The sequence below is a fragment of the Myotis daubentonii genome, chromosome 4 (assembly GCF_963259705.1).
Source record: "Myotis daubentonii chromosome 4, mMyoDau2.1, whole genome shotgun sequence".
Taxonomy (NCBI): Eukaryota; Metazoa; Chordata; class Mammalia; order Chiroptera; family Vespertilionidae; genus Myotis; species Myotis daubentonii.
This window is the reverse complement of record NC_081843.1, coordinates 25842288-25867987: the sequence shown is the minus strand read 5'-3', so window position 1 is coordinate 25867987 and position 25700 is coordinate 25842288. Positions and strand designations below refer to the sequence as shown.

Genomic DNA, 25700 nt, shown 5'->3' with positions numbered 1-25700 from the left:
TGTGTTTCAGGGTCCCGTGGCCTACATGCCCCAGGAGGCCTGGGTCCAGAACACGTCCGTGGTGGAGAACGTGTGCTTCAGGCAGGAGCTGGACCCATCGTGGCTGGAGAGGGTCCTGGAGGCCTGCGCCCTGCGGCCAGACGTGGTCAGCTTTCCGGCAGGCGTCCACACCCAAATTGGGGAGCAGGTGAGGTCTCCGGCCTTCTTGGGACAGGGAGGCACTCTGTCTGGGGTCATTTGCTTCTTTCTCTGAGCTGTGGGAACTGTGGTGAGAGGGACGAAGGGGGGACAAGGAGGGCAGGGAAGTGGGGGAGAAAAAGGGCTCAGCTTAGGGTCACGCACATAATAGGTGATCAATGAATTGTTATTAATGAATGAATGATAGAAAACTGAGGTCAGGGAGAGCCAGAAAGACGCGGCAGGGATTGGCGGTGACCGGCTCTCCAACTGGGAGTGGGGAGACCTGGGCACCTCTCCTACCCTGCATTTTTGGGTGACATTGGTCAAATTGCTTCCGGTCCCTGGACCTCAGTAAGAGGTCTGGGCAGAGGTAGCCAATAAACAGGATAGATGCATCCAGAGCTATGGATTGGGCAGGGTTGGCAAACTATGACCACAGGTCAAATCCGGCCCACCATCTGTTTTTGTAAATAAAGTTTTATTGGGACACAGCCATGCCCATCTATGTACCAGTGGGCCATGGCTGCTTTTGTACAGCAAGGGCAGAGATGAGCAATTGTGACAGATACTGTGCCCCCTCCCTCCCCCTCCCCCCCAGCAAAGCTTAAAATGGTTACTATCAGGCCTTTTACAGCAAAAGGCTGCTGACCCCTGGATTAGGGAATTGAGAGTGGAAAAGTAGGAGTTCAAGTTAAGGAAATGGGTGGGATTTTATGGAAAGAAGGGGAGAGGGTGCAGGAGAGGGTCCCCTGTGTGAGAGGAGCATCCAGAAAGGAGGACGAGGTGCTTCGAGGCCAAGTGAAAGGTGTTTCAGAAGCAAGGGGTGCTTGCTGGCCTCTGTCTGTCCAGCTGTGTCCCATCCTTTCTGATGGGACGCCCATCCCAGGGCACGGAAGCCCCGTCCTTCCAGAGCTCAGATCCAAAACCTTTGTGTTACCCTTGATACCCCTCTTTTTCTTATACCCCCATCTAATCCATTGGCTAGTCTTGTTGGGTCCACCATCGAGGCAGACCCAGAATGTTCTGGTCCCATCTACCATCAGCTCTCCCTCGCGTTCCTGCAGCACCCCCTGGCTGCCCTCCTTGTTTCTGTCCTCAAATCCCAGCAGCTAAACGTAGGTCAGATCATGCCCCTTCTCTGCTTGGGATCCTCCAGGGTATCTCCACTCAGAGTCAAAGTCAAACCCCTGACCATCACTGACAAGGCTCCCCCTCAGTCTGGCCCCAGTCATCTCCCTGGCCCCATCTCCCATCATGCTCCACTCCCGCCACATGGTTCTCCACGATGTTCCTTGAACACCCAAAGCACACGCTCACATTGCAGTGGTTCTCAACCTTCTGACCCTTTAAATACAGTTCCTCCTGTTGTGACCCAGCCATAACATTATTTTCGTTGCTACTTCATAACTGTACTGTTGCAACTGTTATGAATCGTCATGTAAATATCTGATATGCTGGATGGTCTGAGGCGACGCCTGTGAAAGGGTCGTTCGACCGCCAAAGGGGTCGCGACCCACAGGTTGAGAACCGCTGCACTAGGGCTTTGCACCTGCTGTTCTCTCTGCTTGTATAGCTCTTTCTCAGGAGTCCACATGCTCCATCCCTCACTTTTACCAGGCCTCGACTTACATGTTTTCTTCATGTTTCCACCTAACCCCGCACAGCAACCCTGCTCACACTGTACACCCTAGGCCCTTCCCCTGCTTTATTATTCTTCATAGCACATGACACCATCTGATAGGTGATACATTTTACTCGTCTGCTTATTGAATATCTGTCTCCCACCCCCACCCTCATTAGAATGAAAGATCCACGGGAGCAGGGGCTGGGCTTTGTTCATTGCTGTGTCCCGAAGCCTAGAACACTGCTGGTATAACGTAGCCTTGCAGTACATATGAGTGGAATGAGTGAATGAATGAGTGAATGAATGAATGAATGAAAATAAGGACTGAAAAGCTACCACTGGATTAGGCAACAGGCAAATGATGACTGGTGTCCTTGAGGAAGGCAGTATTGGTGGAGAAAATGGGAACAGAAGGCAGATTCAAATGGAGGAGGAAGCGAGTGGGAGGAGAGAAAGCCGTGGAGGGTGCAGACAACTCCTCCGGAAAGCTTGACGGGAAGGGGGAGAAGGGAGGCCGGGTGAAGCCCGGAGGTGGAGGGGTATTGGTTTGAATGCAAGTGTGACAGCTGGGAGGTGGCCCTGGAGGACAGGCACAGTGAGCTGTCCCTCATTCTGATAAGCAGATGTGGCCCCGTCGTCACAGCTTCACCCAGCCTCATCCCTCTCTTGTGGCCACAGGGCATGAATCTCTCTGGGGGCCAGAAGCAGCGGGTGAGCCTGGCCCGGGCCGTGTACAGGAAGGCTGCTGTATACCTGCTGGATGACCCCCTGGCATCCCTGGATGCTCATGTCGGCCAGCACATCTTCAATCAGGTCATCGGGCCCAACGGGCTGCTCCAGGGGACGGTAAGTTTGGGGAAATGTATCAGAGGCCACAGGGCAAAGGCAGAGAAAGCATAACCCAAGTCTATCATCTCACCACCACCCTCCTGGAGTCCAATTTTCCTCTTTGTAATGGTCAGCTTTTTCTTGACAATGCTACATGACAAACAGCCCCCCCGAGCCTCAGTGGCTTACAACAGCAGTGACTTTTGGCTTATGGGTGTGTGGTTAAACTGCTGCAGCTCTGCCTCCCTCCCTCGGGCCACTGGGTTCAGGCGAACTGCTTGTTTTGAGACATAGGTTGAAGGAGCCCCTGCATATCTGTATTGTGACATTGCTGTTTCAGAGATAAAGGGCAGGAGCTCGGGAAGGGGGAACTTGCCCCCCTCTGAGCACCCCGGGTTTTGGAAGACTGGTCAAGCACCCAAGTGTAACTCCCACCCCTTCCCTGCCCAGACACGGATTCTCGTGACCCACACACTCCAAGTCCTGCCCCAGGCTGATTGGATCGTGGTGCTGGAAGAGGGGGCCATTGCAGAGATGGGTTCCTACCAGGAGCTTCTGAACAGGAAGGGGGCCCTGGTGAGCCTCCTGGATCGAGCCAGACAGCCAGGAGGTAGAGGAGAAGGAGGTACTGACTGGGCTTTGCTGGTTCTCTGTGCCTGGCTCCTATCAAGGATCCCACTGGCAAGAGTGGATTGCTCTGGCCGCACCCTCCCTGCAAGTCCTGGCCTGAGGCAGGGGCTGTGTTAAGTGTATCTTTAAGCATACAGTATTTAGCTCAGACAGTGTGGCTCAGTGGTTGAGCAACAACATATGAACCAGGAGGTCACGGTTCAATTCCCGGTCAGGGCACATACCCGGGTTGTGGGCTCGATCCTCAGTGTGGGGCGTGCAGGAGGCAGCCAATCAATGATTCTCTCTCATCGTTGATGTTTCTCTCTCTCTCTCTCTCTCTCTCTCTCTCTCTCTCTCTCTCTCTCTCTCTCTCTCTCTTTCTCTCTCTCTTCCTCTCAGAAATCAATAAATTTAAAAAATAAATAAATAAACATACAGTATTTAATTTGATCTTCACAATACCCCTTTGAGGCACATGCAATTCTTGCTGCCATTGCACAGGTGAGCAAATTGAGACAAAGAGAATTAATAATTTGCCCAAGGTCACAAGATTAGAATTTGAGTTTATGCCCGTAACTGCTACAGAAACTGAGCAAGTTCACTTGGTGCCTAGAGGCCAGGTGACCCAGGCCACACTAGCTAGGGCTTCTCATGATCCAAAGAACACAGTGCCTGCTGGGGAAATGATGATGTTCTGGAAGCGAAGTCACCAGCCCGAGCTCGCCCAGAGTGAGCGATGGGGAACAGCCCCCGGCTCCTCACCTCCACTGACTCATTTACTCATCTCTATGCCTCTGTTAGGTCAGCACCTTAATTACCTCCATGTTACAGATGAGGAGACTAAGGCCCAGAATAAGGAACTGGCCCGAGGTAACATGGCTTAGAAGTGGCGGTACTGGGATTTGAACCCAAGCAACTTGACCGAGAGCATGTGGTGTTTCGCCCCTCGGCTGTATACTGCCCCTCCATGACAAAGCGAGAACTCGCACCCAGGTGCCCCAGCCCCAGGCTCTGTCTCCTCTGAAAATATCTGTTGAGCGCTGGTGGAGATTCACAGTGTCACTGTCCTGGAGCTGAGGATGGACCCTGCCCAGGCCAGGGGGATGGCGGGGGGACCAGGGCCCTCCCTGGGGAAGATGACACCTAAGCTTGGGTAAAAGTTGGAAAAGAACATTCCAGCCACAGTGAACTGCTTGTGCAAGGGTGTCGGGGGAACGCGGAGTAGTGTGGCCATGGCCATGTTTACTGATGTTTTCCAGCCCCAAGTCCATAGCAGGGGCTCGATTGTATTTACTGAGTAAATGAAGGAGTGAGTGAGCGATGGATAACGTTCCTGAGAACCCTGGGAAGACTGCCAGAGGTTGCAGGGGCCAGAGCAGAGGACACGGGTACTCAGACAAGTGAAGGCCATACAGCCAGTGGGTGTCAGCATCCGGACTCCAGGGTCTTGACCCCACTGTGTGACAGGACTCCCTTGACCTTGCAGACACAGAACTCGCGACCAGCATTGAGGACCCCGGAGGCTCTGCTGGAGGCGGGAGGCCCATGGGTGGACCAGAGAGGTGAGTTCATTGTGGTCCTGAGCACAGGGAGGGCACAGGCGGAGGCTGAAGACCACCTGCGGCTCAGGCAGGTGGGGGCGGGGCAGCCAAAACTATTCTGGAGCGAACACCTGCTGAACACCCACCATGGTGCTCAGCTGTGGGATAACTCACCAAAAGGTGTTTGACAAACACATGGCCAAAATGATTAAGTCCCCAAATGCCCAGTTCACAGAATGACCAATTTGCCTTCAAGTGAAAATACACTGAGTGGCCAGATTATTATGACTGGCCAGATTATTATGACCACTCCATCAGTACAATGAAGTGAATTAGTTATGCAAATAATAATAATAATAAAACCTTGAGAGTATTTGCTTAGGAGGTTTTCAATATTCAGTATTTTTGGAAGTGTCAATGAAGTACTGATGGGGTGGTCATAATAATCTGGCCACTCAGTGTATATAGATGATAGATAGATAGATAGATAGATAGATAGATAAAGGATGGATAGATGGTAGATAGATTGATAGGAGATAGATTGATTTGACAGTATATATGGATGAGTAGATATAGAGATAGATGTATAGATGTAAATAGGTGAATATGTAGACAGATGATAGATATAGATAGACAAATGATAGATTGATAAATAATAGATGGATCAGTGATAGATTGGTTGACGTATGATAAAAAAGATAGGTAATTTGTAGATGGATAGATAGATAACAGATTAATTAGTAGATGAAAGACAGATAGATAGATTATCCCCATTTTACAGCTGAGGAAACTGAGTCACAGAGAGGTTAAGTCAACTTCCCATGGTTTCACATTTAAGGTGAAGTCAGCCCACTCATTCATAGATGAAAGGAACATAAAGAAATCTTCAACAAGTGAATTGTGCAGAATTGACATTCTGCCAACCAGGAATGACAAATCTGAGGATAAACAGCAGGGGCAAAATGATTGCAGCAAAGCTTAAGCCAAAAAAAAAAAAAAAACAAACCCTCTGAAAACCAAGTTCTGAGGTTGGGCAAATAAGTTCATCCAGTGAAAGGGCATTGAAACAATGGGCTTGTTCGACTCTGGCGTAATAGATGGCATTTAGTTGGGCACTTCGTACTCAGTGTGTTGATTGAATGAATTTATGAATGAGTGAATGAATGAATGAAGAGTGTACCCCAGAGCTCAGTGTTCTATCAGTGGCCATGACAGTTGGGCACCCCCCCCCCCCCAGGAAGAGAGACTAATTTGTCCGCATTTCCTCTAAGTAACAGGTCCATGAAGTGTATCCCTGAGGACAGCACCACTTTGGAGGCCCAGACAAAGGTTCCCCTAGATGACCCTGAGAAGGCAGGACTGCCAGCAGGAGGGGACAGCGTGCAGTATGGCAAGGTAAGCATCAGCTGCTCCCTGCCCTCCACTTCCACTGCTACTGCTGCCCTCCGGGGCTCAAGACCTGCCACCAGATAGAGCCCTGGGTCAGAGGGAGGCAGCCACCTTTATTGAACATGTACTATGTGCCAAGTAAGATTCTAGACACTTCCTATTTCTTAATGTTCACAAGCACTCTGAAATTAGATGGAGATGTCTTATCCGGTTTAGGTCAATGGATAGAGCATCAGCCTGTGGACTGCAGGGTCCCGGGTTCGATTCTGATCCAGGGCACATGCTTGGGTTGCGGACTCAATTCCCAGTAGGGGGCATGCAGGAGGCAGCCAATCGATGATTCTCTCTCATCATTGATGTTTCCATCACTCCCTCCCTCTCCCTTCCTCTCTCTAAAATCAATAAAAATATTTTTAAAAAATAAATAAATAAAATTAGATGGTGATGACTCCATTTTAGAGGTGAAGGAACTGAGGTTTTAAAGAGTTGGGAGGCTTCTCTGTGTTCTCATAGCTAGCAAGTGAACAACTTGGACTCAAATCTAGGTCATTCCTAATCTGGAGCTTGTACTATTCCTTCTCTGCTGGCTTCTCCACCCATCCACTCACATACCTACTCATTCATTCATCCACCTGTCCACCTTTCCACCCATTCACCCATCCACCTACCCCATCTGTCCTATTCATCCATCCATCCATCTATCCATCTACTCACTCATCTATTCATTATATCCAACCTTCCAACCACCTATCTATTCATCCATTCACCCACCCATCCACTTACCTATCTTCCATCTACCCACTGATCCATCCACCCATTTATCTATCCTCTCATCCATCCACCCTTCCATCCATCCATCCCCACCCACCTACAGAACCACTCATTTATTCATCCATCAACTCATATATCCATTCATTTACCCATTCGCCCAACCACCCATTATCCCACCCAACCATCCACACACTCATCCACCCAGCAAACATTCCAGAGCTCCCATTATGTGCCAGGTAAAGTGTCTGCCCGGGCGGAGATTGCTTGCTAGTGGGGGGAGACAGTCAACAACTAATTAAGCTAATAAGCAAGGTGATATCAGATAATGATAAATGCTACAAGACAATACAGAAGGGCAATAAGATGGCAACCAACCAACAGGGGCCCGCTTGGATAGGACGCTCCCAGAGTAGCATTTGAGCTGAACCCTGAGGGATGCAAAGGAACAAGCCCTGGAAGGAGCAGAGGGAACAGCATTCTGGGCAGAGGGAACAGCAGGTACAAAGGCTCTGAGGTGGGAAGGAGCAAAGAAAGGGATCCCAAGAAATCAGCAGATAGTGAGTAGGGGGTAAAGTCAGAGAGGGGTACAGGAAGTCTGCAATTTCTTCTGAGAGCAAGAGAAAACCATGTGCCGGTCAGCAACAGCAAGATCGGGCCAGGCTGATATTTTCAAAAGTTCACTCCGGCTGCAGCTGTGTGGAGAAGTTCAGGTTGGTAGGGGGTGGACTTTCATCAAGTGGCTTAACCTGTCTGTGCCTCACTTTCCTTATCTGTCAGATGAGGATAGAGACACATGCCTGTCCCATAGGAGGTGTTCAATAAATCACCCCAAAGCCCGGCAGTGCCACAGCCTGTCACTCTGAAGGCTCCGCTGGCCCCCCGGCGTTCTGTAGAGGAAGAGGGCGCTGAGGCTGGGTGGGGCCTGCCGGGGAGATGGTGCTCCAGGTGGGAGGTACTGAGAGGACCTGTGAGGTCTGCGCGGTGGTTCCATCTGCCCTAGTGGCGTGTTTTGGGAGCCTCATCTGCTTTTCCTCTCTCCCCTCCCCTGGGCATGTTTCCTACGTGTGCTACAGGTGAAGGCCGCCCTGTACCTGAGCTACATACGGGCCGTGGACACCCCACTCTGCCTCTATGCACTGTTCCTCTTCTTCTGCCAGCAAGTGGCCTCCTTCTGCCGCGGCTACTGGCTCAGCCTGTGGGTGGACGACCCCACCGTGGATGGGCGGCAGACACAGGCGGCCCTGCGAGGCTGGGTCTTTGGGCTCCTGGGATGCCTCCAAGGTACCCCTCCCTGGCCTTCCTCGCCCTCCATCCTCATCCCCATCCGAGGTGCTCAGGGCTCCCTGGCCCTCCCATCCTTGGATCACTGTTCTCCCTGAAGATCTATGCAAATATCCTAGGTCCAAGCCCAGACCCACATCCTTAAGGCGGGAGGCGGGGGACACGGCACATCCCTCCCTTTCTGGAACCCTCAGTCTCTGCCAGACTCACTGGCAAATGCAGACTGACGACCTTCAGATGTTGGGGCAGCTGAGCACTTAGGTGGGGGCAGACACGGCAATTCAGCTGGCTCCGCCTCTCCCCCCCACCCCAGCACAGAGGGCCAGCCAAGGTCTGACTGCTGGGGACTGTCAGCACCCCCACCCCCACCCCTTCAGATGAGCTTCGTGTTTTTTGATGCCCTGTTGTTAGGGACAAACACGTTAAGAACTGTTGTCATCTTGGAGAATGGACCCATTATCATTATGTAATGCCCCTCTTTTTCCCTGATAACTTTCCTTAGTCTGAGGTCTGCTCCATTTGAAAATAATAACAATACTAACTATATAGCTATAATAGAGGGTGTCCCCCGAAAAATATACACACTTGACAGCTGATTGCTCCATTGATGTTTCTTTTTCAGATGGCACCCATCGGAGTTATTAATTATTCAAAGTGTGTATACATTTTTGGGGACACCCTGTATACTAACTATATGAATATATATCTAGTTTAAGCAACAAGAAAATTTATTGCCTTACCTGGTATAGGACTGGAATCCATAGATAAGTAGCTTCAGGTATGGCTGAATCCAGGGATCCAATGAGGCTGTAGGAATGGCTTCATTTTCTTCCTCTGTGATAGCTTCCTGTCCAGGCAGGCTTCTCCCCCTAGTGATAAGATGGTATGCCACAGCTCCATCTTGGCCACCTCAAAAAAGCAAGCACCACTTTCCCGAAAGCCCTAGCAAAGTCCCAGGTCTCACTCTCATTGGCCCGTGTTGGGTCACGTGTTCATCTCTGAACCTACTGCAGTGGTTTGGGTTGGCCAGGAATGAAATTTGCCCCACCCCAGAAACAGGGAGTGAAGTTAGCCCCATCCCAAGCCCATAGCTTGGCATGGGAGGAAGGGAGTATATGTTTCTGAGGGCTACCATAAAACAAATGACCACAAACTTGGTAGCTTAGAAGAACAGAAATTGTCTCACAGTCCTGAGTCCAGAAGTCCAAAATCCAGGAGTCGGCAGGATTGGTTCCTCTTGGAGGTTCTGAAGGAGGATCCATCCCGTGCCTCTCAGTTTCTGCTGGTCACTGGCCGTCCTGGTGTTCCTTAGCTTGTAGCATGTCACCCCAGTCTCTGCCTCTGTCTTCACATCACCATCCGTGTCTCTGTGTGGCTTCTCCTCTTTTTTTTTTTTTTTTTAAATATTTTCATTGATTTCAGAGAGGAAGGGAGAGGGAGAGAGAGCTAGAAACATCAATGATGAGAGAGAATCATTGATCGGCTGCCTCCTGCACACGCCACACTGGGGATCAAGCCCACAACCCAGACATGTTCCCTGACCGGGAATCAAACCCTGACCTCCTGATTCATAGATTGATGCTCAACCACTGAGCCAGGTGGGCGGTGCTCGTCTTCTTAAAGGGACACTAGTCATTGGATTTAGAACCCACCCTAAATCCGGAATGATTTTATCTCAAGATCTTTCACTAATAACATCTGCAAAGATCCAAATAAGATCACACTCCGAGGTGCCTGGTGGAGGGTGATTCCGTCAAGGGATCATCAGGGTGGCCAAGTCATGAGCTGGCCACCATGGGTGGGGGTGAGGGTCCCCAGCCCTCATGCTCTGACACCCTCTCTTTCCGCAGCAATAGGGCTGCTTGCCTCCACGACCACAGTGCTCCTAGGGGGCATCCGGGCATCCAGCCGGCTCTTCCGGAGGCTCCTGTGGGACGTGGCGCGGTCTCCCATTGGTTTCTTCGAGCGGACGCCCATGGGGAACCTGCTGAACCGCTTCTCCAAGGAGACAGACACCATAGACGTGGACATCCCAGACAAACTCCGGTCCTTGCTGATTTACACCTTCGGCCTCCTGGAGGTCACCCTGGTGGTAACGGTGGCCACCCCGCTGGCTGCCGTGGCCATCCTGCCATTGCTGCTCCTCTACACTTGGTTTCAGGTAGGGAGAGGCTGGGCAGGCTCCTGTGGCCAGCTGAGGTCACCGCAGCCAGGCCCCTGTCCCTGGGCAGGAGTCCGTGTAACAGGTTCTGCCCAGCTGGGCAGCTGGGGCCACCCCTGAAGGCTTCCCAGAGGCAGAGACACCAGCCTGTTTCTAACACCTGTTCTTACCTGTGTCTCCCAAATGTTCACATCGAAGTGCTTCATAGCTGACATTTTGTCCTGCTGCTGCTGAGATGAGCTTCCTCCTCTCCAAATATCTGGAAACCAAAAAGGCATTGCAAGGTCTCAAAGACTGCATTAGACTAGCCTCTTTCAGTTGCCAGAGACCGACTTAAATGAGCTTAAACAGAAGAACAGAATTTAATGGCTTACGTGCAGTAGTTGCGCTGGCCAGCTGCCACCAGGATGCAGTCACTCTGTGGCCAAGTCATGAGCTGGCCACCATAGGTGGGGGTGAGGGTCCTCAGCCCTCATGCTCTGACACCCTCTCTTTCTGCAGCTATAGGGCTGCTTGCCTCCACGGCCACAGTGCTCCTAGGGGGGATCCCGGTACCCAGAATGCTCTTCTGGAGGCTCCTGCTCTTCCGGAGACTCTATGGTTCTCAAAGTGTGGCCCTGAGCCAGCAGAGAATTGCCTGAGAGCCGGTTAGAAATGTACATTCTCAGGCCCTACCCACAACCTACTGACTCTATGGGAGTTGGGCCCAGAAATCTGGGTTTTAATAAACTCTCCAGGTAATTCTGATACATTCAGATGTTTAAGAACCACTGACTTAGCTCTGCTTGGCCGAATTTTGCACACACTCTCTTTCCAGGGGTCAGATTTGATGGTCCCTTGCAACCTTATACTCATAGCATCCCACCTTAGCAACCCCAACACAAAAAAACCTTTACTCCAGCTCAGTGTTCATATATCAATCCCAGGGAAGATTCTGATTGGCCATTTATGGAGCATGTGTTTATCCTTGAACTAATCACTGTGACCAAAGGGAGAGTTTAGTCTGACTGGTTGGGTTGTATCATGTGACCACCTCTACAATCAGGTCCCACAATTGACAGCCACTTCCCTCAAAAAAAAAAATATATATCAGAAGTAGAGTAGAAACAACCATGATAGTCAGACAAAAACCATGGCCACCACTGTCCTCCACGATGATCCCAGGTCTTTTCTACGTCCTTTTGACTTGGGGAGGGACTATTTATCCATCAAGAGATTGGGAGTCAGGTAGAGGTGGGTTTGAATTCAGGCCCGGCCATGTGCTGGATATAGAGGTTCAGACCAATTGCTCTGAGCCTCAGGTGTGCTCACCTGTAAACTGTGAATGCCACTAATGCCCACCTCACGATTACTGAATACTGTTTGTAAAGAGCCTGGTATGCAGCCCGGGTGTTCAGCAAATGCACGTCCCCCCGTGCCAGCTGTACATACTTGCAACCTCAAACCAATGGACAGCACCTACTATCTGTGCATCATTATGTTCCCAGCCCCTGGCATGTACGGTAACCCTAGAGTTAAAGAAATGAGTTCCACTTGGCCGACTGCCTTCCTTGCCCTTTATGGTTTTGTTCCCACGGTAACTGGCCCTAAGTAAAGCAGTTGGCCTTAGAGCTGGGAATGAGACATTTACACCAGATTAGTGGTTTCTCAATCCTGGTTGCACAGTAGAATTACCAGGAAGGAGTTTTAAACATACCAAGGCCTGGGTGACACCACCAGAGATCTGATTGAACAGGTCTGGGTTGGGGCACTGGAGGTTTTTGAATCATCCCCTGTGATTTTAAAAAGAACTATGGAACCCTGATTTTGCAAGGAAATTGGAGTCCAGAGAGGGAAAGCAACTGGCCCAAGGTCACACAGCAAACTAGTAACAGTACTTGGGATTCCCTGAGCTTCTCAAACCACCTCTCTGTGTCTGTGACTTCTCCTCTCCCCACCAACCCCCCCCCCCCACCCCCCCTTCAGAGCCTGTATGTGGCCACTTCGTGCCAGCTCAGACGCATGGAGTCAGCCAGGCACTCCTTCGTGTGTTCCCACGTGGCGGAGACGTTCCAGGGCGGCGCAGTGGTCAGGGCCTTCCGGGCCCAGGGCCCCTTCGTGGCTCAGAACAATGCCTACATGGATGAAAGCCAGCGAGTCAGTTTCCCACGGCTGGTGGCTGACAGGTAGGAAGGGAGCAGAGAAGACCTTACAATCCATCTGTGTCCCCAGAGCGTATCATATTGTGTGGCCAGAGAGGTAGAGTGGCCTGCCCAAGGTCACAGCGTGCTGGGGATGAAGCTGAGGCTAGGTCCCATGGGTGTACTTGGCTTACACTGTGAGTGGATGGAAGCGAGCCTGAGGGGTTTCCAATAGCAGGTGGGCAAGGAGGCACAGATGTCAGCAAAAGGGAAGACGCCTCTGTTGCCTTGGTGACAAGGCAGCAACATAAGCATCCTCGGCCTCTTCTCAGTACTAAGCAAGAATCAGAACACAAGCTTTGAGCACAGACAGACACAGGTTCAAATCCCAGCTCTGCGGCTTACGAGCTGGGTGTTCTTGGGCACATTATATAACTTCTCTGAGCCTCGTTTGTCCAAGTGGGATTGCACTCATAGAGTGGCGATGCGGATTAAATAAATGCACTCATAGCTAATACCTGTAACATGCTTATTATGAGCCACTCTACATGGCTCAATTAATTTAATCCTATTAGTAACCCCGTGAGGCAGAGACTGTTTTATACACCGTGAATTGTAGGCAGAGAGAGATTTAGGAACTGCCCAGGGCCACACAGTGAATATGTGGTAGAACCAGGATTTGAACCCAAGGAGTCTGGTACCAGAATATAGAGAGTGAAGCACACAATTTATTGATTAGGTGCTCAATAAATGTGAATTCTTTTCCCCCTTTTGCCAGCTCCCTAGTCAGCTGGGGCGATCAGGCCCTGTAGCTGTGAGCAGTGTCTCAATGCCATATGCCTTTTGGGTAACCTGCCTTGCCCCTTCCTGGAGTCCTGGCCTAGGGAGGAGGAACCCTATGAACATTTAGAAAGCACCTACCATGTGCAAGCCTCAGTGATTTCCATGCTATCTATAGCACATCTCACTGAAACCTCTCAGCTGTAATGAATCAGATGTTACTTCGCTCCATAGATGAGTAAACCGAGGTTCAAAGAAGTGAAGGGTTTCCCCAAGGTCTAGGGAGGGGGAGACCCTAGGTGGGTCTTTGTTCATTCATTTGTTAGTTGGTTCATTGAGAAAAATGACCTGTTGGAAAGGGTATGTGCTTTCTGGCATCATTCAGACAGATGTGGCCTCAAATCCTGATGTTTGTTATGTGTCTGGACTTAAGCAAGTACCTTACCCTTCTGAGCCTCAGCGTCCTCAGCTGTCAAATGGAGAAAACAACCTCCCACTTTGTGGGGTTGTTGGGAGGACTTGGGGTGTTATATGTAGAAAGCCCAGAGTTCCCTAAAGACAGGGATTTTTATTTGTTTGGTTCATGGTTGTATCCCCAGCACCTCCAATATGCGTAGCACACAGTAGGTGCTCAATACACATCTGCTAATGAATGAATGAATGAATGAATGAATGGTAGAGTAGGAATTCAATACAAGGGGGTGTGCATTTATTCATCCATTCAGCATATATCTGTCGGGCACCTACTCTGGGCTGGGTCCTATGCTAGGTACTGGGGACAGAGCATGAAGGAGACCAAGCCACTGCCTTCGCAGAGCTCCCGATCTCCTGGTGGAGACTGAGAGTCAGGGACTGATTAGGTAGTTGAATTATGAAGAATGACGACTGTCATGAAGGAAGTTATCAGTGCTATGTTGGAGAGAAAAGGAGGAGCAGTCCTGGAAGGCTCTCTGAGGAGGTGATGTTCAAGCTGACCTGTGCATGAACATAAGACGGTGGCCACGTGAACATGGAGACTGGGTTTAGTCTGGAAAACACAAGGGTATATGACTTGGCATATCCCAAGCACCGAATATTGGCAGCATGGCAAAGCTTAACTAAAGCACCTACTGTGCGCCGAGCCCTGGGCTGGGCACAGGTGAGACAGCGTCAATTCCCCACACACTGAGCTTGGGTGGGGCCTGGGTGTGGAGGAGGCCGTGGGCAGGACCTCCATGGGCACTCGAGCCGGCACCATGATCAGACCTTGTGCCCAGAGGAGTAGGTCCCACAGAGAGGGCCCCCGCTGACCCTGCTTGTACCTGCACCCCCTTTCAGGTGGCTCGCTGCCAACCTGGAGCTCCTGGGGAACGGGCTGGTGTTTGCCGCTGCCACGTGCGCTGTGCTGAGCAAGGCCCATCTCAGCGCTGGCCTCGTGGGCTTCTCCGTCTCCGCCGCCCTCCAGGTACTCCTGACACCCCAACCTGATCCCAAGGAGCAGGCAGAACAGAGACAGACAGATCCATGTAAGGGGGACCTTCAAGGACCCAAGTCCAAACTACCAACCAGTGAGGAAAACGAGGCTCTTACAAGAGCTTAGCTGAGGTGACGCTGCTGGACCTTGAGCAAGAGTCTTCCGTCTCCGAGCCTCAGTGAGCTCATCTGAAAAATGGGGTATTAATCCCTCCACTAGTTGAGATAAAGTATATAAAGTGCATTCCCAGTGCATTGTTAACTTTTTGTTATCTATTAGTAACAATATTTGATGTCAGGTCATGACATCTGTGAAGGGAAAAATATACTTGTAAGTAACAGTCATTATGAATGAGGCATTGTTCTAAGAGCTTTATAAACATTAACTCATTTAATCCTGCCCCCAACCCCATCAGGGGTACTATTATTATCCCCATTTTACAGTTGAGGCAACTAAGCATAAGCATAAAGCAAGGTGAGAGGTCAAAGCTTGGTGGGTGCGTATTCCTCTACTGCTTGGCCCAGAAGGCCTCTCTGTGGAGGGGGCTTGTGAGCTGTGGCCCAGAGGAAAGAAGGAGGAAGGGAGGGGGGAAGGGAGGGAGCTTTCTTGGGGAAGGGACCAGCAGGAGGAAAGGCCCGGGATGGAGGGGGGCGGGGGGCGTGACTGGTGTGCTAGAGGAACAGCAAGCCGGTGGTATGGCCGGAGAGTGTGGGCGAGGGTGAGATTGGAGGGAAATGAGTTTGGAGAGAGGAGGGTGGGCCCTGGTGAGAAGCTGCCCATGGTTCCAAGTGTGATGAGCAATCGGGGGAGGAAAACCTCTCAGAACAGAAGTCAGCGGGGCCTGGGTCCTGCTGGGTGTCCCTGGGAGGGCCATGCACCCTCTCTGGTCCTGTCTCCCCACCACCTGTATCAAGACAAGGTGGACAAGCTGAGGTCTGAGGGCTCCTTTCTGCTCTGCATGCTCTGGTTCTACTGAAAGGAGAGGGGAGTCCTGGAGGCTGCAGTCAAGTCCAGTCCCCTTATCTGCCCGAGGCCTGCCTCCCAGCCCCTGCCTCCGGGGAGCTGATGCAAACCTGTGGGTTGGTTTTACTCAAGCCAATCTGAGGTGTCTTCTCCCCACAGGTGACCCAGACGCTGCAGTGGGCTGTTCGCAGCTGGACAGACCTGGAGAGCAGCATCGTGTCGGTGGAGCGGATGCAGGACTACACTCGGACACCCAAGGAGGTGGGGGGCAGTGGGGGTGGAGGGTCTGCCCCACCTGGGACTTACAGCAGAGGGCAGTGGACCAGGTGGCCGTCTGCCGTGGGCTTTGGAGCCCCCACCACTGTAGGCCGGAGTCCCAGCCAGGTCCCCGGTAATGGTTAAGAGCATGGGGTCTGGAGCCAAGTCAGATCCTGGATCCTTTGCTTCCTCGACTGGGCAAGCAGGTCCTTCTTCTGAGTGACAGGGGACAGGAGGAACAGGAATGCCACCGCCAGGTAACGGCACATGAGAGCGACATTACAGGGACAGAAGAGCCACCAGCCACTAACAACGCTGGGTACACTGGGAGGGTCAAGTGAGATCTCACAATAAAGGGCTTACTTAGTGCAGGGTCTGGCGCAACATAAACAAGCAATACACGCCCACTGCTCTCATTAGCCCCATTTCACAGACGGGGAAACTGAGACTCAAGAGAGTGGAGTGACCTGTTCAAGGTCGCAGGGATACCAGTGGCAGCATTGGACTCCCTGCTGCACAGATCTGCCCTCTTCTCAAAGGCAAAAAGAGGACCTACCCTACTAGAGGAAGAGAGAATATTATTTGACAATTAACAGTGGCTAATAATAATTTTAAAAGATAAAGAACAGCCAACACCATCATTTTTACGCTGCCAGATATTTGTTTTTAGCTGTGCTATGTTCCACGTCCCTATAAAATAGCAGTAAACATGCCCATTTTACAGAAGAGGAAACCGAGGCTCAAAGAGGTAGACCTTTTGTGAGAAGCCTCAGAGAACGGCTCCTCTAACTCAGTGTCCCCTTCTGCCCCAGGCGCCCTGGACACTGCCCACCTGTGAAACCCAGCCCCCCTGGCCTTGTGGGGGCCAGATCGAGTTCCGGGACTTGGGGCTGAGGCACCGACCTGAGCTCCCGCTGGCTGTGCGGGGGGTGTCGTTCAAGGTCCACGCAGGAGAGAAGGTGAGCAGCGCTCCCAGGCTTCTTCCTCATGGAAGCCAGGCCGCAGGGCAGCTGGAGAGGGCTCGGGGCCATGGCCAGGCTGGGCATCTCCCCAGGGCTCAGGCCCTGAGCACCTTCCCGTTCCACCTCCCCACCCCAGGGCACCTCCTCTTCCGGCCCACCACATCCTCAGTTGAACTTATCTCACCAAACCTGACTCCACTGGGGGGAACCCACCCACCCACCTCGATGCCATCTCCCCAGCTTCCCTTTTCTTCTTTCTCGAGCATCAGTTGAACTATCGGGCAAAGTGCTAAATGTTCCACATACTTCATCCAGTTTCATGGGCTCAGATCCTGGCTCTGCCAAGGCTCACCTCGGGCAAGTTACTTCCTGAGTCAGTTTTCCCACCTGTAAATGGGAATGCCAATGTCAGCGTCACATCGCGGTGTTTTGAAGTGTAACTGCCTGGAACAGTGCCTGGAACAGAGCACATGCCTCAGAAATGTTTACCGGTGCTTTCATTCATTAGCATTTGCATTTTCACTCTGACAACAGCCCTCTGAGGAAGGCGCTAGTATTGTCCCATTTATCCCGCTAGGCCCCTTCACTGAATCCCTCTTCTCCCTTCCCACCCTGCGACACTTCCTCCCTGAAGCCCTCCTTGCCCTCCCCCTGATGGCCCCAGGCCCCCATCTGAGCCCTCAGCCTATTTCTGTTCGCCTGTGACCTTTATTTGAGCATGTCTTTCCCCGGCTCAAGACCTTCCACCTGCTCCAGGCTTCCTTCAGGGCAAAGCCCAAACTCCTGAGCTTGGCAGTCAAGGTGCTGCCCAGCTCTATGCAGCATTCAGTGCCCTGCCAGGGCTTAGTCCACATTTGTGGAACAGCTGCCTCTGGGAGCTCAGGGAGCTTTCAGTCTAGCACTGTGGTTTACCTGGAATCTCCCCCCTCTCTGAACTCCTGCTTGCCTTTCAATATCCCACTCAAGTACCCCTCCTCCATGAAGCCTTCTCTGATTACCTCATCAACCCCTATCCAAGGGAATAGGAACAGCTTACCTCTTGGCTTACCTCCATTGCTACAGGTCCGGAGCTTGATGGTAGAGAGTGATCATCACACTTTATTAAAATTAAGTTTACTCAGTCGCCCTCCTTTCGAGAGCACACAGTCCTTTGGCGCAAGGACTCTTTATTTCTATGCTGGTGTCTAAGAGGGTGGCTGTCATACAGTGGGGTGACACATTTCATTCATTTATTAAACAAATAGTGTCGACCCCCAACCATGTGTCAGACACTGAGCATGCAAGTCAGCAAGAAAGATAAGAATGAAAGGGTAGATGGGGGACAGATCAAAGGATGGAGAGATGGATGGAAGGATGGGGATGGACGGCTGGGATGGGGATGGATGGAAGGAAGGATGATGGTTAGATGGCTGGACAGGAGGTCGTGGGAGAAAGGATGAGAGATGGATAGAAGGAAGGATGAGGGACAGATGGAAGGATGGGACATGAATAAAATGACATGGGGCTGGGAGGAAGAGTGAGGGATGATGGAGGGCTGTGGACGGAAGGATGGGGGAAATGGAGGAACAGAGGAGGGTACGGATATTGAAGGAAGGTTGTGGGAATAGTTGGGAAGATAGGAGAGACGTGTTGGGATGAGGGAAAGATAGAGAAGAATACAGACAGAAGGTTGGGTGGATCGACGACGGATATAGGGAAAGTTGGGTAGATGGAAGGATGGATGCTCAAAGGATGATGGGTAGCTGGGCGGATGGATCTTGGGTGCAGGGGAAACATCTCCCAAAGAGATGCCCAGGAAACCTAGGCTGTGCCCGCCTTCTTCTGGCCCGGCCTAGTCACAGTGGCCCTGCCCTCTCATCCCCTGGCAGGTGGGCATCGTTGGCAGGACGGGGGCCGGGAAGTCCACCCTGGCCGGCGGCCTGCTGCGGCTCCTGGAGGCAGCTGAGGGTGAGGTCTGGATCGACGGGGTCCCCATCAGCCATGTGGGGCTGCACACGCTGCGGTCTAGGATCACCATCATCCTCCAGGTGAGGCCTCGGGACAGGCTGGGCAGAGGTGGGGTCGTGGCTGGGCCAGCCTGACCCATTGCCCGTCCTGGCCAGGACCCCATCCTGTTCCCCGGCTCTCTGAGGAGGAACCTTGACATGCTACAGGAGCACACGGACGAAGCCATCTGGCAGGCCCTGGAGACGGTGCAGCTCAGAGCCCTGGTGGCCAGCCTGCCCGGCCAGCTGCAGTACGAGTGTGCCGACCAAGGCGATGACCTCAGGTAGGGATGCCCCACCACAGCCTGGACCTCAGGGGAGCTGGAGGGAGAGGCACGTGTGGCCACGGCTCTCCCCAGGGGCAGTCTGCCCTGGAAGTGTGCCTTTCCCATAGACCATCACCCCCATCCTATTAATAATCAGGGTAGGAGCCCTATCCCTTGTCAGCAGTTCCAAACTCCAACACCGTCTCTGAATATCACTTCTGTTTTTCCTAAATTCGTTTTCCCAATTTAGTTAGTGGCAAAACCCCACCTCTACTGCCACAAGACTACATAGAGCCTTTATCCCACCCAGCACCTACTTTGCTATAGAAATAACGTGTGTCATATTGGGTGCTGGACCCATGCCCACTGAGGGTATCAAGTATGCCTTTGAAAACGTTTTTTAAAATGTAGTAAAAAATACACCATAGAATTGACCATCTTACCCATTTTTAAGTGTATACTTCAGTGGCATTGAGCACATTTACATCACTGTGCTACCCAACTCCAGAACTTTTTCATCTTACAAAACTGAAACTCAAAAACTCTTTAAACAATTCCCTATTTCCCCGTCCTCCCAGGGAAACTGAGGCACGACGGGTTCGAATGACTTGCCTAAAGTCACCTGATCAAAAAATGGCAGGACGGGGATTTCTACCAGCTCTGTGGGCCGGGGGCCACCACTTCTGTGGCTGTTGTGGAGACGCATTTGTGGGCACGCCTTGCAAACCCTGACGTGTAGACACACAAACATCTGGCCTGACTGTCCCACTCCCTCCTAGCCTGGGCCAGAAGCAGCTGCTGTGTCTGGCACGTGCCCTTCTCCGGAAAACCCAGATCCTCATCCTGGACGAGGCCACGGCCGCCGTGGACCCAGGGACTGAGCTCCAGATGCAGGCCGCCCTTGAGAGCTGGTTTGCCCACTGCACGGTGCTGCTCATCGCCCACCGCCTGCGCTCCGTGATGGACTGTGCCAGGTAAGTCCCCCCAAGGCGCTGGCCCCAGGGACCCTGCAGTGATGAAGGAAGGCATCCGCATTTAGAGCTGGAAAGGTGATGGAATGGATTATCAGGTGCCCATTGTACAGGTGGCAAGACTGATGCCCAAAGGGGAAGAGATGAGCCCAAGGACATATGCCCAGTAGATGCTTACAACCAGGAAACCACACAGAAGGCCAGACTTCTGGGGAGCAAACCTCAGAGCAGGCACGCTGGGCTCTCCGAGCGGCCCAGGGACCAGGCTGGTGTCCAAGGAGCTGCCTATCTCCCTCTCCCCCGCAGGGTGCTGGTCATGGACAAAGGGCAGGTGGCAGAGAGCGGCAGCCCTGCTCAGCTGCTGGCCCGGAAGGGCCTGTTCTATAGGCTGGCACAGGAGTCAGGCCTGGTCTGAACCAGACCCTTCAACCCTCCCGCCACGCCAACCTGGAAAGACGTGCCATGCCCTGGAGATACCAGTGACCTGGGGGTCATCAGCAGAGTCTAGACCCCTCTGCTCTCCAGGATTGGGTGGCAAATGGCAGGGAAAGTGGACGATCATCACAGACCCAGGAGGATGCAGCAACCCCCAAGGTCGGCCTGATCAGAGCCCGTCCAGCCTTGTCCATCCTGGACCCAAAGGGGACAGTGGCTCTCAGCCCTGGCTGCCCATTGGACCCATGTGGGAACCTCAAGACCTGCCCACACCCAGGCTCCACCACAGGCCAATGAAGTCATTAACCCTGTGGCAGGGCAATGGTGTGTGTACTTTCCCAAATTAACCCTTTTATTTTGAGATGAGTGTAGATTGACCAGCAGTTTTAAGAAATAATCCACAGAATGCCTGTGCACCCTTTTCCATTTCCCCCAAAAGTAACACCTTGAAAAACGCTAGCGTGGTATCACAACCAGGATATTGACATTGGTACCATACACAGATCCTGCTCAGATTTCCCTGTTCTAGTATGAGTGCGTGTGCATGCGTGCGTGCGTGCGTGTGTGTGACTTCTACACAATTGTATCACACATATAGGTGGCATCCACCACCACGACGACCCCTGGGGCTGCCCTTCTGTGACCACACCCCTCCCTCCTGCCCCCGCGACCCCCAACATGCTCTCCATTCTGGCACACGGTATATTTTTAAAGCTCCCCGTATGATCCCAACATGCACCAGGACTGAACGCCAGGGCTCCTGCTGCTCCTCCCTCCCTTGTACACGGGCTCCAAGAAGCATCGTGTCTGAATTGGACACGTGAGCCACGACCCACACCACGATGGGGCCCTCCGGGCACAAGCATGAGGACACACAGGCACGCAGTTCAGCTCCGAAGGCCAGAGGGGAGGGGCCGGGACTTCTTCAGAAGTCCTGAGGGGAATCGTCCGGACCCGGCACATGTCATACATCTGTTTGTTACAGACCAAATCCCAGCTTCTTGGGGGAGCCCAGAAGCAGTCAGAACATCCCGGGCATTTCTGTTCATACTTCCTCCCCCGAGGGGGCCGTGTGGGAAATGCTGCTGGGGTCAGAGGTCAGAGGTCAGGGTGGTGACGGGCAGCCCCTGCCTTCCTGAAGGGCGGTGCCCAGCGCACGTGCTCAGGCCTGTTTCTGACAGCGATCAGTCGGAATCCTAGTGCAGGGCTCTTACGACTGCCTTCAGGCACCAGGAAAGGGGGCTCGATTCTCAAGTAGCCAAAGCCGGGGTTCCCCAGACACAGCTAACTGTAGCGCAGCATGAGCAATGAGGCAACCCAGGCTCCTCACTGACTCATGGCATTGCTGCAGGGGTAGAGGAAGGTAATACACGGAAACGTGTTCAGAGCCGAGCTGGGCACAAAGTGCGTGCCCAGTACACGTTCACGATGATCCCTGTTGTATCTGAGGGCCTCTGTGGGCAGCGAGAAGGGTCCACACACCAGGACTTTTATTCTGGTCACTACGACATGTGGGGTTGTCCTGGGCACTGTAGGATGTGTAGCAGCATCCCTGCCTCCACCCACTAGATGCCAGTAGTACCCCCGCCTCCAGTTGTGACAAAATGTCTCTAGAAGTTGCCAGATGTCCCGGAGGGAATCAGAACCACCCAGTCCAGTCACTGGGCTAACCCGGCCCATTGCCATCAATAATCTACTGAGACCGGGGCAGTGGCTGTGCTGGAGCGCCAGCAGGCGCCTGTGGACACCCACCTGCCTGACAGGACACAGCCTGCCCTGCCTCGTCAGGTCACAGGGACTTCCTAATGGGGCGCCCCGACACGGGTTTCCAGCCCAGAGTGATCCACATTTAATTGCAGCTTCTACCTCCCTCGGCCGAGATGTGGCGAGCAGCACATTTTGATGACTTCAGATTGGGGCAGGGCGCCTGCACCTCCTGCCTCCCCCCTGCTGCGCCTACGAAGTGCTGGCCCCACCATTACTGGCCATTATGAGCTCCATTTCGCAGATGAGGAAACTGAGGCTCAGAAAGTTGCCATGACCTGCTGAGGTCACCCAGTTAGTAAGTGGCAGAGAGGGGACCTGCCCCTGGGGCCATCTCACACCAAAGCCCAAGTCAGCATGTGGGGGTTGTCTTTCCAACTTGGGAGCAGGGAAAGGGACCCGACATACACGACATAGCGCTTCTCGTTGCTCTGCCGGGAGCTGAGCCACCGGACGGCCCGGCAGAGCGGCCACAGGCAAAGGCGGCAGCAGCTGCGTGTTTGGCAAACTCACTTGGGATCATTCCAGGGTCACAAAAGCCTACTTTCACGGAAGGAGATGGTCTGCCAGGGCCAGAGTGTGGGCCCCAGGAGCCAGCGCCCACGAGCCTGCTGACAAGGCTGCTGCTGGCCCACACCCTTGCTGTGGGGACCAGCCTGCATGCCATCCAGGCCACCGATCCCCCCGCCGGGGCTCCTGCCAGCAGAGCCTGGCTGGCGGGGAACACACACATCCAGGGAAGCCACACATGGAGCTGATCGTACCTGCATGGTCGTTTACTTCATTTGAGACACTTATGAGTGGGTGTGAGTCGTCCACACTCCCCCTTCTATGGTGACCTGGAAGCCAGCTCCTGAGGGGCAAGGTCAAGAGGCAAGAACAGCCTGGCTCTCGCAGTGGCTGCTTGGAAGGGAGTGATCCTGCAGGGACGCCTGACCCTCATCAGGACGTGTATGAACAAGAAACAGAACCCTGTGTTCATTTCCCATGAGTTTGCGGGTACAGCACGGCCCAACCTATCCTGACTGTATTAACACAAAGGGATTTTCAAGGGCCACGTGATTTCTGCCTTAGAACCTGACCTGGGCCACACACACCACTGCTCATCTTCACAACATGCCCACCGTGCAGGTGTGATCAGCTCCACTTTACAGAGGCTAAGTGACTTGCCCAGGGTCACACAGCCAGCGAATGACACGGCAGGACTCAGGCCCAGGTCTGTCTGACCCCAGAGCCCAGGCTGCCACCCGGCCACGCTGACTCCCCACTACCCTGGTTACCCCTCCCCACACGGTTCTTAACCTCTAGGCTCCCATTTCCGACGGGGGCTCCCACTAGAGATGGCATGTTTGCCAACAGGAAAGAAGGAAAGCAGACAAGAGGGGAGCCGCTACCTCCCAGAGGAGATGGCTGACACCCCAAAGAAAATGGAATCGTTATTAGAAAGAAATAAATTTTTTTTTTTTTACTGAAAATTGCTCGTAAATGTTCTCGTTTCCAGTGTAAGTCATTACAAAACGATTCCCAAGAAAAACTTGGTTTATCTAATGTGAAAGAATGGTATAACTTACAAAAAATAAATATATATTTCCACCTAAAGGAAGATGCTTTTCTGGATTTGAAGTCAGCAAGGGAAGCTCGGGGCAGCAGTGGCCCCTCTGCTTTGTGGGTCTCCCCTGGGTCTCTGGTTGCGAGACCTAAAGGACGGGCCCTGGAGGTCTCCACTCCGCTTTTTCTTCAGGAACCCGCAGACCCGCTGTCAGATGCCGGCCACCTTGGCTTTCCCTGGGCGAGCTGCTCCCAGCCCAACACTTCCGCCCAAGAAATTAAGTTGAGACAGTGTTTCCCCCAGGAGCAGTACTTTAAAAAAAAGAAAAAAAAAGAAAAACAATCACTGATATTCGTGAATGGGTTTTTTTCTTGTCCTGGAACACACCCAGTAACTACACGTCCGGTCTCCACACTGCCGCCTCTGACGGCTACCCGGAGGCCAAGGGTGAGGAACTGAAATCTAAAAACGAGGAGAAGTCTCAACAGAGCTCGATTCAGTACCCGCTGCTCATCCGTGGCAGTGCCCAGTGCTCCTGGCTTTGAACCCTTCACAACCACGAGCAAACCCCTTCCAGGTGCCTCGAGGTAATCCATTCTAGCAACTGGCAAAAGGAGGCAGGAGGAAAGGCAGAGAAAAGACCAGCATGGCTGAGGAGGTGAGCAGCCAATGTGGGAAACTGGTACTGAGAGAGGATCCCCCAGCCCTGGAGTTCCAGGTCCAGGTCCCCCGTAAGCCCAGCCCGTCCTGCCAACGAGAAGCCCGCGGGTGATGAGGCTGCCTCTGGCCTGTGAAGCCAGTCTCGGTGCAGGCAGTGCTGGGACGCTGGCTCCGTGTCTGAGCGCCCAGGCGACGGGACGGTTGGTAAGAGGAGTGTCCACGGCCCCCAGGACACCGCCTGAGGGTGAGGATGATCTTCACCAGGCCCCTCACCTCCAAACAGCAGCCCCAAGGAGGCGAAGCATTCTGGGTGGAGCCCAGATGTTAGAGGTGCCAGGACAGCAGCTGAGGCCGAAGACTTGGAATTTCAGACTTTGGCTAAAGAGATTTGAGGCAGTTGGCTGGATTTGGTCACTAGCATGTTTTACGCAACCAATTTCTCGAGAAGTCTGGCCGCCAAACTTCCCTGCAGAGCACCGAGAGCACGAGCAGGCTCTCCCAGGTTGTGCGACGCCGGTGCGTCCTGCGGGGTAACAGGCAAGGGTGTGCTGTGCGTGTCTTTGGTGGGCTGCGTCTGTGTCCCTCCTGTTTCTTCACAGCCAATTCCAGGCAGTGGACAGGAGGGTGGCTGCTTTGTGGTTTTGTTTTATTGGGTTTGGTTTTATTTCCTTTTTTGGTTTCAGTGTATGGGAGGCTTGGGTTCCCAAAGAGGCTGCTGACTCATCCTGGGACAAGGCATGTGGGCCTTTTAGGTCAAACCAGACGCACCAGCGCCAGGCTTACACCAAGCCGGCATCTTTGGCCATGCTGTAGAACAGGCCCCTCTGCTGCAGGAGGTCAGAGGGGGCGCCGCACTCCCGGATCTCTCCTTTGTCCAGGACGATCACCCTGCAAGCGGAGGGCACGCAGACGTGAGTGGTAGGGGGGGTTGGCACCTCATGCCCGCTAGAGCCCAGCTGGGCAAATCCCGGCTTTGGGTCAGGCCCCTCACCTCTGTCTGTTAGGACTGCTGCAGCAGCCTTCCAACTGGTTACCCCTTCTCAAGCCCTATTCCTAGTCAATATCAAAGTCCTGTGATGCGACACACAACACTCACTATCACCTACTCTGTTTCCTTCCCAGCACAATTCGCTTTTATTTATTGCCG

The 25700-nt window shown here is 52.8% G+C and overlaps 2 protein-coding genes across 6 annotated transcripts in view; one reads left to right on the top strand and one right to left on the bottom strand.

Annotated features, from left to right (window-relative positions):
- Positions 1-20986, top strand: part of ABCC6 (ATP binding cassette subfamily C member 6) — a 50647-nt gene extending 29661 nt beyond the window's left edge. For 3 of the 4 annotated variants that reach the window (XM_059693282.1, XM_059693285.1, XM_059693284.1), the window contains 15 exons: positions 11-187; positions 2483-2650; positions 3083-3257; positions 4731-4806; positions 6057-6180; positions 8019-8226; positions 10077-10387; positions 12353-12552; positions 14605-14731; positions 15863-15964; positions 16774-16920; positions 18792-18950; positions 19026-19192; positions 19954-20148; positions 20452-20986. In XM_059693282.1, the coding sequence (XP_059549265.1) occupies positions 11-187; positions 2483-2650; positions 3083-3257; positions 4731-4806; positions 6057-6180; positions 8019-8226; positions 10077-10387; positions 12353-12552; positions 14605-14731; positions 15863-15964; positions 16774-16920; positions 18792-18950; positions 19026-19192; positions 19954-20148; positions 20452-20560 (2445 nt within the window). In that variant the 3' untranslated portion in view covers positions 20561-20986. The remainder of the gene's footprint in view (positions 1-10; positions 188-2482; positions 2651-3082; positions 3258-4730; positions 4807-6056; positions 6181-8018; positions 8227-10076; positions 10388-12352; positions 12553-14604; positions 14732-15862; positions 15965-16773; positions 16921-18791; positions 18951-19025; positions 19193-19953; positions 20149-20451) is intronic. The other variant, XM_059693283.1, reaches the window with a different exon arrangement.
- A 2790-nt stretch (positions 20987-23776) lies between these two features.
- ABCC1 (ATP binding cassette subfamily C member 1) overlaps positions 23777-25700 on the bottom strand; it is a 146297-nt gene continuing 144373 nt past the window's right edge. For both annotated transcript variants that reach the window (XM_059693270.1, XM_059693271.1), the window contains one exon: positions 23777-25441. In XM_059693270.1, the coding sequence (XP_059549253.1) occupies positions 25333-25441 (109 nt within the window). In that variant the 3' untranslated portion in view covers positions 23777-25332. The remainder of the gene's footprint in view (positions 25442-25700) is intronic.